The 12,467-nt window shown below is 38.0% G+C and overlaps 1 protein-coding gene across 1 annotated transcript; it reads left to right on the forward strand.

Moving 5' to 3' along the window:
* The first annotated feature begins 536 nt into the window (after positions 1 to 536).
* LOC104087082 (uncharacterized) lies at positions 537 to 12,434 on the forward strand. Its single transcript, XM_070188013.1, has 11 exons — positions 537 to 2,924; positions 3,036 to 3,275; positions 4,061 to 4,190; positions 5,014 to 5,166; positions 5,289 to 5,533; positions 5,613 to 5,682; positions 7,517 to 7,723; positions 9,705 to 9,937; positions 10,285 to 10,363; positions 10,439 to 10,576; positions 11,555 to 12,434. Exons 1-11 carry the CDS (start codon positions 700 to 702, stop codon positions 11,750 to 11,752), a joined length of 3,918 nt encoding a protein of 1,305 aa, XP_070044114.1. The 5' UTR covers positions 537 to 699; the 3' UTR covers positions 11,753 to 12,434.
* The last annotated feature ends 33 nt before the right edge of the window (positions 12,435 to 12,467 follow it).

A 12,467-nucleotide genomic window follows, 5' to 3' on the forward strand; every position in this document is an offset into this window, starting at 1 on the left:
AAGGTATTTGTTTGAATATTCAATCCATATCAAAATAATAACAATGCAAAATAGCATCAAACGGGTCAATTGATTTTTTGGCTCTTTACAAACTTATTTTTATTTTTATGATCCTATTTTTTTTTTTACACATGAGAGATATATCTTTTACACGTAAGAGATCTAAAAAGGTTATTTTCTTAAATTCAAAATGGTAAAGGGGCATGATGTACAAATAACACCAAACACACTCAATGTAAAAATAATTATTCAAATTAAAAGATGAACAATTTGCATCACACCACAGAATGAAAACAATTGTTATTATATGGACCTGAAAAAATATGAAAGGCCACTAAAAGATCCTATAAAAAGATAAAGACAAACATTTTAAAAAATAAAATAAAATTAAAAAAAAAGAACTGTCATATTCAAAAACATAAAATTCCCACAGTCATGGAATAAAATAAAATAAAAAACCCTCATGATTAAGAAACCAAAGATTTAAAAAAAATAAAAATGTATACACACACAACATGAAAATTTGTAAACAAACAACAATAATTAAACAACAATTAGAAAATAGTAAGTTAAAAAGAAAATTAAGGAGGAAGTAGACCCTCCTCTACAAGCTTCATTTGATTTCTCCCAAAAACAAACCAAATTATTTCATGATCAGAATTTATGGGAGTAAACGCCATCCGTTCGATTAGATGACTTATGTCGCCGGCGTTGACTGATACCGGAGATTTGTATCTTCATAAAGGTCAGATTTCTAACACTCAATCTTCTTATAATCTTTCAAAGCAGCAGAGAATATTTTGTGGGGTTCCAATGGATCACAATCTTGGACATACGGGTCAGGGTCAAGATCCGAACCCGTCTCCATTTGGGTCTTCTGCAAAGCTGCAAAAACCCAGATTGTATAAGAAGAAATACACGGGTTCTCATAAAAAGGATCAACCTTTCAACCCTTTTAAGGGTTTTGTGGAAAATCAAGAAATGGACATGGGTTTGGGGGTGGGAGGTAATTTGGGGGCGGGGGGTAATTTGGGGTATTGGGGTAGTGGGGATGCTGGTAATAAAGGGTTTGTTTTTGGAGCTAGTAGAATTAGTGGTAGTAATGATAAAAGTGGTCCGTTTGGAGCAAATTCAAATACCAATGTAGGCGAAGGAACATTTCTTGTTGATGAAATGAGAAAACTGAAACTTGAAAGTGGGAAGAAAATGAATGTGAGTGGTGTAAACAACAATGTGGTTAATTCTGTTGCTGATAAAGGAGGGTCTTTCGTGTTTACGGGTGGCGATGCGAAACTTGATGAAATGGTAAGCAAGGAGATGGAGAGCAAGTTAAACATTGATAGTGAGGGAAATGTTGACTCTGCACCGAATGTAAAACCCGAGTTTAACGTGTTTGGCAGCTTGTCGAGTAGTGAAAATGTTGATAATAAGTTTGGTGAGGGTGTAGGAGTTAAACTCTTGAATGAGATGAACAAGTTGAATATCAAAGAAAGCATTGAGAATGACGTGAAGGACTATGCATATATGGAAAGAGGCTCTTTGGGTGGAAGCTCAGAGACCTTGCTTCATGATAAGATGAAAAACATGCATATAAATGAGCCTATGGGTTCTTATGTTGCTAATGAGAATGTAAAGGTTGATCCAAGTTCAAGTGACCCCAGTGGAAATATTGTTAATAAGCATGATAATGTGAATGAGTCAGGAGTTGGAAGCAGAAGCAGAAACCATTTTGGTCAAACACAGACCGATTTGCCTGCTTCCGCAGATAATGTGGATAAAGGGAAGACTGAGTTTTCGGGCAATACCGATGCTGGTGGAATTTCAGATTCAATTCCTTCAGGGTTCTCATTTCAGGCAGCAACGCGGAATAGTCCCTTTACTAATCCGGTTGAATTTAGTTTCACTACAAAGTCTGATGGTATGCTAATGCAAAATTTTGGATTTAAGACACCAACTGTTAAAGGAAGCTTAAATAAGAAAGTTGAAACTAGAAGGGAAGCGACTAAAGACCCCAGATACAAGAAAAAGAAAGGGAAGCCTAAGCAAACACACTCAACTCCAGTGGACTTTGCTCAAGACTTTGCCTTCAGAGGAAGTTCAGAAGAGAATGCCGAACCTTCCGAACCATATTCACCAATGGATATTTCTCCGTATCGTGAACCACCAACAGATAATACATTGTCAAGGGAAACTTCTTTGGCTTCCGATGAGTCCTGTAGTCCGAATGAGAATTATGGATGTAGTGATTCACGACCAGTGGTTGCAAATGATGTAACAGATGAAGATCTGGTAGATGCAACAGAACGCATGAATATCAATGAAAATGATGTGACATACAACGAAACACAAGAAGTAAAATTTGGACACTTTATTCATCATGGTGTAGATACAGGCGGTCCTTTTGAAGAGTCTATATCTGGGACTGAGACTGAAAGCTTCAAATCTGCTACCGAGCATTTAGATTATAGTACTGATTCTTTCGTAACTGCAGCAGAAAATGAAGTGACTTCCAAATCAACAATTGAGAGACAAGATAGCGATGGAGGAAGTCAGTTTAGTGTTACTTCAAATTTTGAGGAGTGTTGCATTGAGGGTAACTTCATATTTGGTGCATCCTCTGTTGCTCAAAATCAGATAGCAGCAGCAACACGGCAACAGAAGAAGAAAAATCGAACGAAGCTCACCAATGATTCGTGTAGTTCAATGTCAACTACGCAATTTTCTTTCTCATCATCACCAGTGCAATTTTTGCAAGTTTCTGGATCTCCTCTTTCATCTCCCACTCAGGGTAAGAAAGGATATATACCTGCTTTGACAAGCCATAGCCAGGGAAATGATGAACCAGCTAAGGTGCAGAAGGTCAACCATGAAACGGTTGCGGCAAGCATGGCTGCTCAGGAAGCTTGTGAAAAATGGCGATTGAGGTACAAGTTACTGTTTTTTATCATGGAGGGATTTACCTTGTTCACTCACTTATTCCTTTTTTTGTTGCATTTTTGTCCGAAGTTCATGCTTGTGATCTCTATTTATATTAGGGGGAATCAAGCCTATGCAAATGGGAACTTGTCTAAAGCAGAGGAATTCTACACACAAGGACTGAACTGTGTGTCTGGAAGCGAGACATCTAAGAGCTGTCTTCGGGCTTTAATGTTATGTTATAGCAACCGTGCAGCAACACGTATGTCTCTTGGAAGAATGAGAGAAGCACTTGAGGATTGTATGAAGGCTGTTGCATTAGATCCGAACTTTTTCAGGGTCCAAGTTCGAGCTGCAAAGTATGATCCATGTGTTATTAATTACCTTCCCCTTTGTCATAAGTTCCTTTAGTTTCCATATGGTATAGGTTTAGCTTCCTCTTACCTTTCTGAACATATGGTTGGCTGATACAAGTTTGATCACTGTCCTTTAGTATGCATAAACATGTCTGATTTAAAAATTAAAACAATCACAGTGCATGGAGCACGTATAATATTCTGTCTTGAGTTTATCATTCCGTGATTCTTGTTGGATAAACCTTCTTTAATGTGATAACTTAGTTATATTGGTTGTTTTCACGCAGTGTCAACATTTCTTGTATAACTTTGTCGGGAAGACTCATTTAGAAACTGAATATCAATACCTTTAGGTTCATCTTTTAATATCTATAAATATGTAAATTAGAAAAAGGAGAAAAAGTTGATATTTCCCAGTTACTGTGGTCTCTGTCTTTTGATATGTGCGTGTATTTTGTGTAATCAATGATACAGCTTTTACTCTTCTCCTTTTTCATCTGATGCATTTAGGTCTTATACAAAGGTCACAAATTTCTTGGTGATCGAATTTTATAATTTGCAGCTTTTCAAGATTTAGCCACTCTAGATAGTTCCTGAAATTCTGTTTACAGCTTCAAATCACGAACTTACTTCAGCGGTGATTATATCGTATAATTAGAATGTTGTAGACAGTTGCATTCCAGCATCCAGTATATGCCAAAGTGTATAGTAGTGTTAATACCATTTATAGACAGAAGGAAAAGCAGACACTTTATTTTTGTAACTATGTTTTGTTTTGCATTTTCTAGCTGTTACCTTGCCCTTGGGGAAGTCGAAAATGCATCAAAGTTTTTCATGAAGTGCTTGCAACAAGGGCCGGAGGTATGTGCGGACAGAAAAATATTGGTGGAAGCTTCGGAGGGCTTGGAAAAGACACAGGTAAAATGATTAACTTCAGTAGTTTGCTTTACATTCTTCTTATCAGGACTTATCTTTAGCAGATTCTTTCGCCAGACAGTTACCTCCTAGACTGTGCCCCCCTTATTTGAATTGTCGTAGCCGTGTCTTGTATGCAATTATTTACCTCAGCAATAACACAATTAATGTCGTTTATGCCCCAGTTTGTTTCAAATCCACTAGTTGTTTGATGAAAGAAAGAAAAGAAAAATTCCAACAAGATCTATGGATTTTACATTAGGTTTTAAATGAGATTATCTGGAAACTTTAGTCATAAAAATTTTGAGCTTGGCAAAGCATGCGACATGAACAACTTGTTTATGTTATCTCCTATGAGATGCAAGGTCACTTAGAGGGCCCCAAAATTGAGAAAAGGAAGAGAAAATAGGGATAATATGAACACAAAGTCGAGAGGGTGTACTGATTAAAAGAAGTTGAGGGTCTTCTTGCATTTTCTTGATTCCTTTTTTTATAAAATTCATTACTTCATCAAAAAAAAAGAAGGTGGAGGATGAATTAAGTATCTGTTGCTAGATAACTTCTTATCTGACACTCCCCTCCGTGTACCACAGCTGTTGTTCACTAAGAAATGAAAACTGGAAATATGCGGACAGAATAGGTAATTTACTCATAGGTCATTAGGTTGTGTTCTTGGCATTCTAATGAATTTTGATTATGATTTTATTTGTCCAGCTTCTTCCTTAATAATGACATTTAAGCAACATCTGAATTCTTTGCAAACAAAATGAACTTTGTTGCACTTCTTGATAAATGAAAACTAATTGGTCTTTTTCGATATCCTCAGAGAGTATCAGAATGTATGAAGCAGTGTGTGGAACTTCTGCAAAGGCGAAGGCAAAGTGATGCAGACTTGGCCTTGGGTGCAATCTCTGAGGCTTTGACAATAAGCACCTATTCGGAGAAACTTCTTGAAATGAAAGCAGATGCTCTTCTCTTGGTATTTGTCATTGAACCATGAGACTGTAAAATTAAATTTTGAATACTTAACAGTTTGCAACAAGTGCTCTAAAAATCTTTTGAATTTCTTGAATTAAACTAAACTGTGAGTTTAATGAACAGCTGAGGAGGTACGAAGAGGTGATTCAGTTATGTGAGAAGACACTTGAATTTGCTAAGTCAAATGCTCTGCCTTCTAATTCCAGTTACCAGTCATCGGAATTAGATAGTGCGGCCACAGAGAAAAGTGCTTCCTCTGGGCTCTGGTATTTTTCTAAAATAGTCAAGTCTTACTTTTATCTTGGGAAGCTTGAAGAGGCTGATACTTTTATGAAGAACCAAGAAAAATCGACGTGTCTAATGGAAAGGTGGCTTCTTTATTTGGAATATCTTTATCCACTTTTACAGGTAGGCGTTAGCTTACAGTCTTATAATTTTACTTTGCAGTAGTGGACTCAAGAATTTAGAAGCTGCTGTTCCTTTAGCTGTAACAATACGTGAGCTCTTGTGCCTCAAGGTGAGTGAACTTTGTGCTTTATCATCTTCCCTTTCCTAAACAAGCATCCATCACTTTTATATTTAGCTTATTTCATTGTTATACATGTATTATTCAGTAACTAAATGTGGTAGCTGCCATTTGAACTATAAATCTCTATTTTCGTGAAACTCGTAAAATGATTTACCTATTGATATTTTTGAAGATCTTCTGGGATGAATTGGTAGGTAAATGGAATAACAATAACAGAAGAAGAAGAGACAATCCTGGTCTCTGATTGCATTAGCTAATTAGTAGCCATGATAAATGAGAGAGATGGTAGGTATCACACTAACAACAACAACAACAACAACCCACTATAATCCCACTAGTGGGGTCTGGGGAGGCTAGTGTGTACGCAGACCTTACCCCTACCCTAGGGTAGAGAGGCTGTTTCCGATAGACCCTCAAGCTCCCTCCCTCCAAGAACTCCCCACCTTGCTCTTGGGGTGACTCGAACTCACAACCTCTTGGTTGGAAGTGGAGGGTGCTTACCACTAGAGCAACTCACTAGGTATCACACTAAGCGAAAATTTATATTTGAAGTTGTGTCTTTGAATCTTTAAATTTGCTAGGGCTGCTCTGTCTATACCACTGAGAAAGTTTTCCTTTTTGCCTTCAAAGTATCATTGGTTCCTTTCCTCCACATAGTCCACCATATAACCGCTGGTATAGTGTTCCACAACTCTTTTCTCCTCGTATTATTCTTCTATTCCAAAAATGTAGCATGGCTGCACCATATAACTTCAAGCAAATTCAGCATGTACTAGATCTGGTTTTTGATTCAACAAATATATAAATAATTGTTTTGCGTCTTCATAATCTTCTTCACACACGACACATGAAAAACACTCTACTGCATAAGGTGCTTTGTTCTCCATACGAATTTTCATGGTCATATTTGTTCTTGCTGTCTATTTTGTGACAAAACTTTATATCAGAACTTCACTGAGAAAAGGCGATCCTTACGTTCCTTCCGCACTAAACTATCTGGAATTAACTACTGACCTTGGAAGCTTTCTATCATCTGTAAATAGCTGCTTATTTCCTCCACCCTTAAATAGACAAGTAATCTTCTACTGTTGCATTGTGATTAATTATTATGGGGAAAAGCGTTAGGAATTGCTCTTTGAGGGGTGTATGTTTTTTCTATCATCACCTACTTTGGTTGGTCATTCTTGGTCAGTCATAAAATTTCCTAGCAAAGTTGTGTTACTTTTTTTTGAGACGGAAAGAAAAAAGTTATTTGATGCCCTTTTTGGTAAGCTCCTAAGACGAGCAAGCTACTGTAGTTAGTAACCTTTCTGAAAAAGAAGAACAAAGAAATGGCGATTGACATGCAACAAAGCAGTTTACTGAGAAAGCCTATAATAATATAGCCATTCTCGTGACTAAATGAGATACAATTATTGACGTATTCTGTTGTGTTTGTACTGAAAGTTGTATGGTTTTAGTGAGTCTAGTAATTTACTTAAGTTAGTAGTCCTAATGCCCTGAATCCGTCAGCAAACATGAAATTGTAGGGTTGCTCCATTACAGAGTGAACTGATTATGGTTCTTGTTTCTAGTTGCTTCAGACTCTTGCCTCTTTATAGACCTCGACTTGTTTGTTCAGCCTTTAAGTATTAATATATTCCTACCCATCTCTACCTACCTTGTTTTACTACTCATCTTCTTTGCATTTTCTGATTTCTGAAAGATCTCAGAGCAAGTAATGCAAAAAAATTTTGCCGCCACCCCATGAAAACAGTAAATATAAAAATGAAAAAGAACATCTTGTTTTGCACTTCAAGATATTCAACCCTTTACCATGCAGGCAGCTGGAAATGCAGCATTCCAATCAGGAAAGCATGCAGAAGCTGTTGAGCATTATACTGCTGCAGTATCATGTAATTTTGAGTCGCGGCCTTTCACTGCAATATGTTTCTGCAATCGTGCTGCTGCATACCGAGCTATGGGTCAAATTTCAGATGCCATTGCAGATTGCAGCCTGGCAATTGCGCTAGATGGGAATTATGTGAAGGTATTGTTTCAGAATTGTCTTTTCAGTTCAGCTGTTGAATGTAATTTCTCTCTTAGGCCTACTGCGTTTTCGTGTAGTCTTGCCTTGAAGGGTAATTTTCTATTACCCATTTTTTGTCTCCAACATAAACTCTCCAAATGCTCAGAAGGAAAAGAGGAAAATGGTTTCCTCTGCAGTTTATTATTGCATAAGAGTTGAAAGCTTGTACTGTTCAGTGTTCACTAGAGGCCCGTGATTGGGCTTGTGTTGGTTCGGATGTATAGCATTAGTGCTGATGATGTGGTTGAAGAATTAGCAGCTTTGTTGGAGTGCAAAGTGGAAAATTTTCCTACAAAATATTTAGTACTTCCCTTGAGGGCAAGAAGAAATGATCCAAACCTATGGCAGGGAGTACGGGATAAATGCAATAACAAACTAACTCCCTGGAAGAAGCAGTGTCTTTCATATGGGGGAAGACTTACGCTTATAAATAGTGTACTTGATGGGATTCCAACTTATCTAATTTCAATGTTTACTTTACCAGCTATTGTTGAAAGAAAGCTGAACTCCCCGAGGAGTAAATTTCTTTGGGAAGGGTGTTTTGAAAATAGAAAGATGCATTTGATCAAATGGGATAAAGTAATAAGGGATAATAAAGGGGGAGGAATGGGAGTTAGAAACTTGAAACTGCATAATAAAAGTTTGCTCTTCAAGTGGCTATGAAAATACAGTTCTGAAGATGACGCTTCCTGGAAGCAAATAATCGAAGCTGTCTATGGTAAAAAAGATGAATGGAAACCTTGTTTAGCTAGCTCTTACACAAAAGGTTGGATCTGGAGGATGAACGGATTACTTAGCCGACCAACCAAGTGAAATAAGTGATGTAGTGCTTTTAATTAACACTTCCTTTCTCTACTTCTCCCTTTTGTGCAAATCTTTCTGCCAACTCATAAGTCATTTTCTTTACCCTTTCTACTACTGGATTGCTTGCTTCTGTTTCTTTGTTTGATGAACCAACAACTGATACTAGTGGTTGGAAGAGCTTCAATCCTGCATTTGAGCACCTGTACAACTATCAATATTTGTTCACTTCACCCACTGGATGGTCTCAAACTTTCTGAGGTTGATCTCGAGACCAAGCACTGCCCTAGAACCTAATAAGTGCATGTCTCAAGGTTTCCAGTTGGTTCCTTCGGCATCACAAAATACTAGAGCGTTGTTGTGAACAAGAGATGTGTAACTCTGTCAATGCCTTGACCCCTAAACACTGTAGAGAACCCCTCAGGTATCCACTTGTCACAATTCAAACCATCATTCTGTTCAGTGCTTCCATTACCAGTTTAAACAACATGGACGATAATGGATCCGCTTTGTCTTAGACCTCTCGAGCTACCGAAATATACGCACAGGCTACCATTCAGTAGGACTGATTTTCTGACTGTAGCGGTGCAGAATCTAATCCACTTCCTTTGTCTGTCACTCTGTCCCCCGATCCCACTCTCAACATAATAAAATCCAGGAAAATCCCAATTGGCATGATCGTACTATTATATGGAGTTTTTTGTTTGCAATAATTATGAGATCGGACTTCTCCAGGACTGCATTTTGGACGATCTCTTTTTTCTAGCTACTTTTTTTCATTTGCACATTGTTATGATGAATATAGCCATAAGATGACTTAAATAGGAAATCTTTTTTTTTCCTTCTCATTTGCTTCACGAAGTCCTATGCTGATTGAGTTACTGGTTCAAATATGGTAGTTTTATTGTTTCTCTCATATGAATGGGCTGGGTAAGCACAGTAGTTCTTTGTGCAGTTCTAAACATTACCCGGAGGACTTCACTTGACTACACTGAAGTTTTCGGTAACCTAGTACATTGAATTTGGTCAGTTATGGCAGTGTTTTTCTAGTGAAGAAGTATCCATAGCAATTTTGTGGAGTTAGCTACCTGATTTTAGGGTACAGTATATCTTCGGTTAATGCCAACATAAACTAATGCAGGCACTTTCTAGACGGGCTTCTCTTTTTGAGATGATCAGAGATTACGGACGAGCAGCTTCAGATCTTCAGCGACTTGTGTCCCTTCTGACAAGGCATATGGAAAATAAAGTTGGTGGATCTGGATCACATAACAAAATGAGTTTCATAAATGAGATTCGGCAAACACAACAGAAGCTTTCGGCAATGGAGGAAGAAGCCAGAAAGGAAATCCCCTTGAACTTTTACCTCATCTTGTAAGTTTCTTAATTGTGACTCAAGTTATTGAACTCTTTATTTTTTGCTCTGTCATGAAAAGATTGACACCTTTCGATATTTAAAAACTCTTTAATGTTAAGAGGCCACATTTACCTTTAATGACATGCTATAGAAATAGACATGGCATGTTAAAAATTACAAGATATTAAGGTTTTGTTTGCTATGTTATACATCTCTAGCTTACATCTATAAAACGAATAGAGAGAGTATTTGTTACCTTATCAAAAAAATAGAGAGAGTATTTGTTTGTGGAAATAATATGCATACAGGTGTATGATTTTTTAGTAAGCAATTGTTTTTCTAACGATTGATGCGACAATGACAGGGGAGTTGATTCATCTGCTGGTGCATCAGAAATTAGGAAAGCCTATAGAAAAGCTGCGCTCAAGCATCACCCTGATAAGGTTCTTTCTAGGACCTTTGCTACTTTATAACACCGCTTATGGCGACTTTAGCTAAACATTGTTTTGCTGATCTAGGCTGGGCAATCACTGGCTAGAAATGACAATGCGGATGATGGACTGTGGAAAGACATAGCAGAAGAAGTCCACAGAGATGCCGACAGGCTCTTTAAGATGATAGGAGAGGCCTATGCAGTGCTTTCGGACTCTGCAAAGGTATGTTTATGCGTGCTCTATTGTGCTTCATAGTTTTTCTCCTGAGGTAATTTGTTACCATGATCACACCTGAGGGTGTGGCCTAGCGGTCAATGAAGTGGGTTCAAAACCTTAGATCTCAGGTTTAAATCCCAGCGTGAGAAAAAAAATACTTGGTGATTTCTTCCCATCTGTCCAAGCCTTGGTGGATAGAGTTACCTGGTACTTGTTGCAGGTGGGAGGTAGCAGGTATCTCCGTGGAATTAGTCAAAGTGCGAACAAAGCTGACCCGGACACCACAATTATAAAATTAAATTTGTTATCAAGATCAAAGAACGTGTAGCGTGTAAAATGGCCAATTTGTTGCTAGTCTTTCTTTCCCTATCCCGGTCTTGGGTACTCGTGGATCTTCCCCTAGGGTGTAGGTTGGCATGGAATTAGGGGCTTGTAGCAAGTTTATGTACCAAACCTGCTTGAGTGCCTATTAATTTCAGAATATTTTAATATAATCGAAGAAATCAATCTTGTTTATGCCCTTGCCTTATCCCATGTATCTTGTTCCTAGTGTTGCGGGGGTTGTCAATGCAGAGCTTATGAAAGTTAGATGTCCTTCCCTTGAATGGAATTTTCTTAATTGTTGTTGGGAGTCGAGGAGCTTTTCAAGAAAAGCAGCTGCTGTAGTTGACAAGCCTAAAGCTTTAACCAAAACAAAACCTGCATTGGTGTATATTGTTAAAACACTAGGAGCCAGCCCAACCCACCTCCCGTGCCTGACCCGTCCACCCATCTCCCAAGAGGATTAACAGCACTTCACTTTTTCCCTCCTTTGGTGACTCGAACTCCCAATCCGATGGTTGGAAGGGCAAGGACTTCTTGGTTTTCTTCTCTTTTTCTCTTCTTTACTAAGGTGGTTCGACTGCTTACAGCTTCCTTCTGTAGATTGTACAGTTGTTTGCTGAAATTTGAATCTTAAACTGAGTTACTGCTATTATTTTGAAGCGTTCACGTTATGACCTTGAAGAGGAGATGAGAAATAGTCAAAGTAGAGGCAATGAGAGCAGCACATTTAGAACACACACGGATTTTAGCAATTATCCGTCTGAGAGAAGTGGAAGTAGACACCATTGGGAAGATGTTTGGAGAGCATATAAGAGTACCCAGCCCAGAGAGTCGGACAGAAATAGATCAAACTGGTAGTTGTGACGAACTTGCTGTGCTTGAGCCTTCATACAGTTCGATCCAGCCACGTATTCAGCATTCTGCTTGCATGTGTAGTCTGCTGTTAGCGCAGGATGTGTGAGAAATGACAAAAGAAGAGGCGTGGAATTTGTGGATGAAGTATTTTCAACATACCGACACCTCTGCCTTTCATATTTGGCACTTCCTGACTAGTCATTCGAGCAGAGATGAACAAAAAATTGTTACATAAAACCTTGTTTGAGGATTTCAAACATTGGCTTAGCAACTTTGAGAGAGATTCGAATGTACATCAAGCCGGACTCATGCATGCAAAAATGTTTCGGCAATAAACGAGGATAGCCTGCACGGATGCTGTTGTATAGTTATCAGACAATGTATACAGACATGCTATAGAGACCAGCTCAACGGTTTGAGAAGGATATGACTGATTTTTTCCAAGTGATTTTTCTATCATTTTCTGTTCCAGTTCATTTCTGCATTTAAATTTTAGGCAATACTTGTAATTTTATTTGTGTACAGAAGTGTGTGCTTGTATTTGAAATGTCGAAAGAATGATAGAGTGGTTTCTTTTTTTCCTTTTCATTTTCCTTATTGTGGGTGGGGTTTTCTGTTGTTTGTAATACACTAAAGTCAATTCCTTTTGAGCAATTTGATAATTATTTGATTTGTTTTTAGTCAATGTAACATCATCTTTCCTGTTAATTTCATTTGA

Source organism: Nicotiana tomentosiformis, chromosome 11 (assembly GCF_000390325.3).
Source record: "Nicotiana tomentosiformis chromosome 11, ASM39032v3, whole genome shotgun sequence".
NCBI lineage: Eukaryota > Viridiplantae > Streptophyta > Magnoliopsida > Solanales > Solanaceae > Nicotiana > Nicotiana tomentosiformis.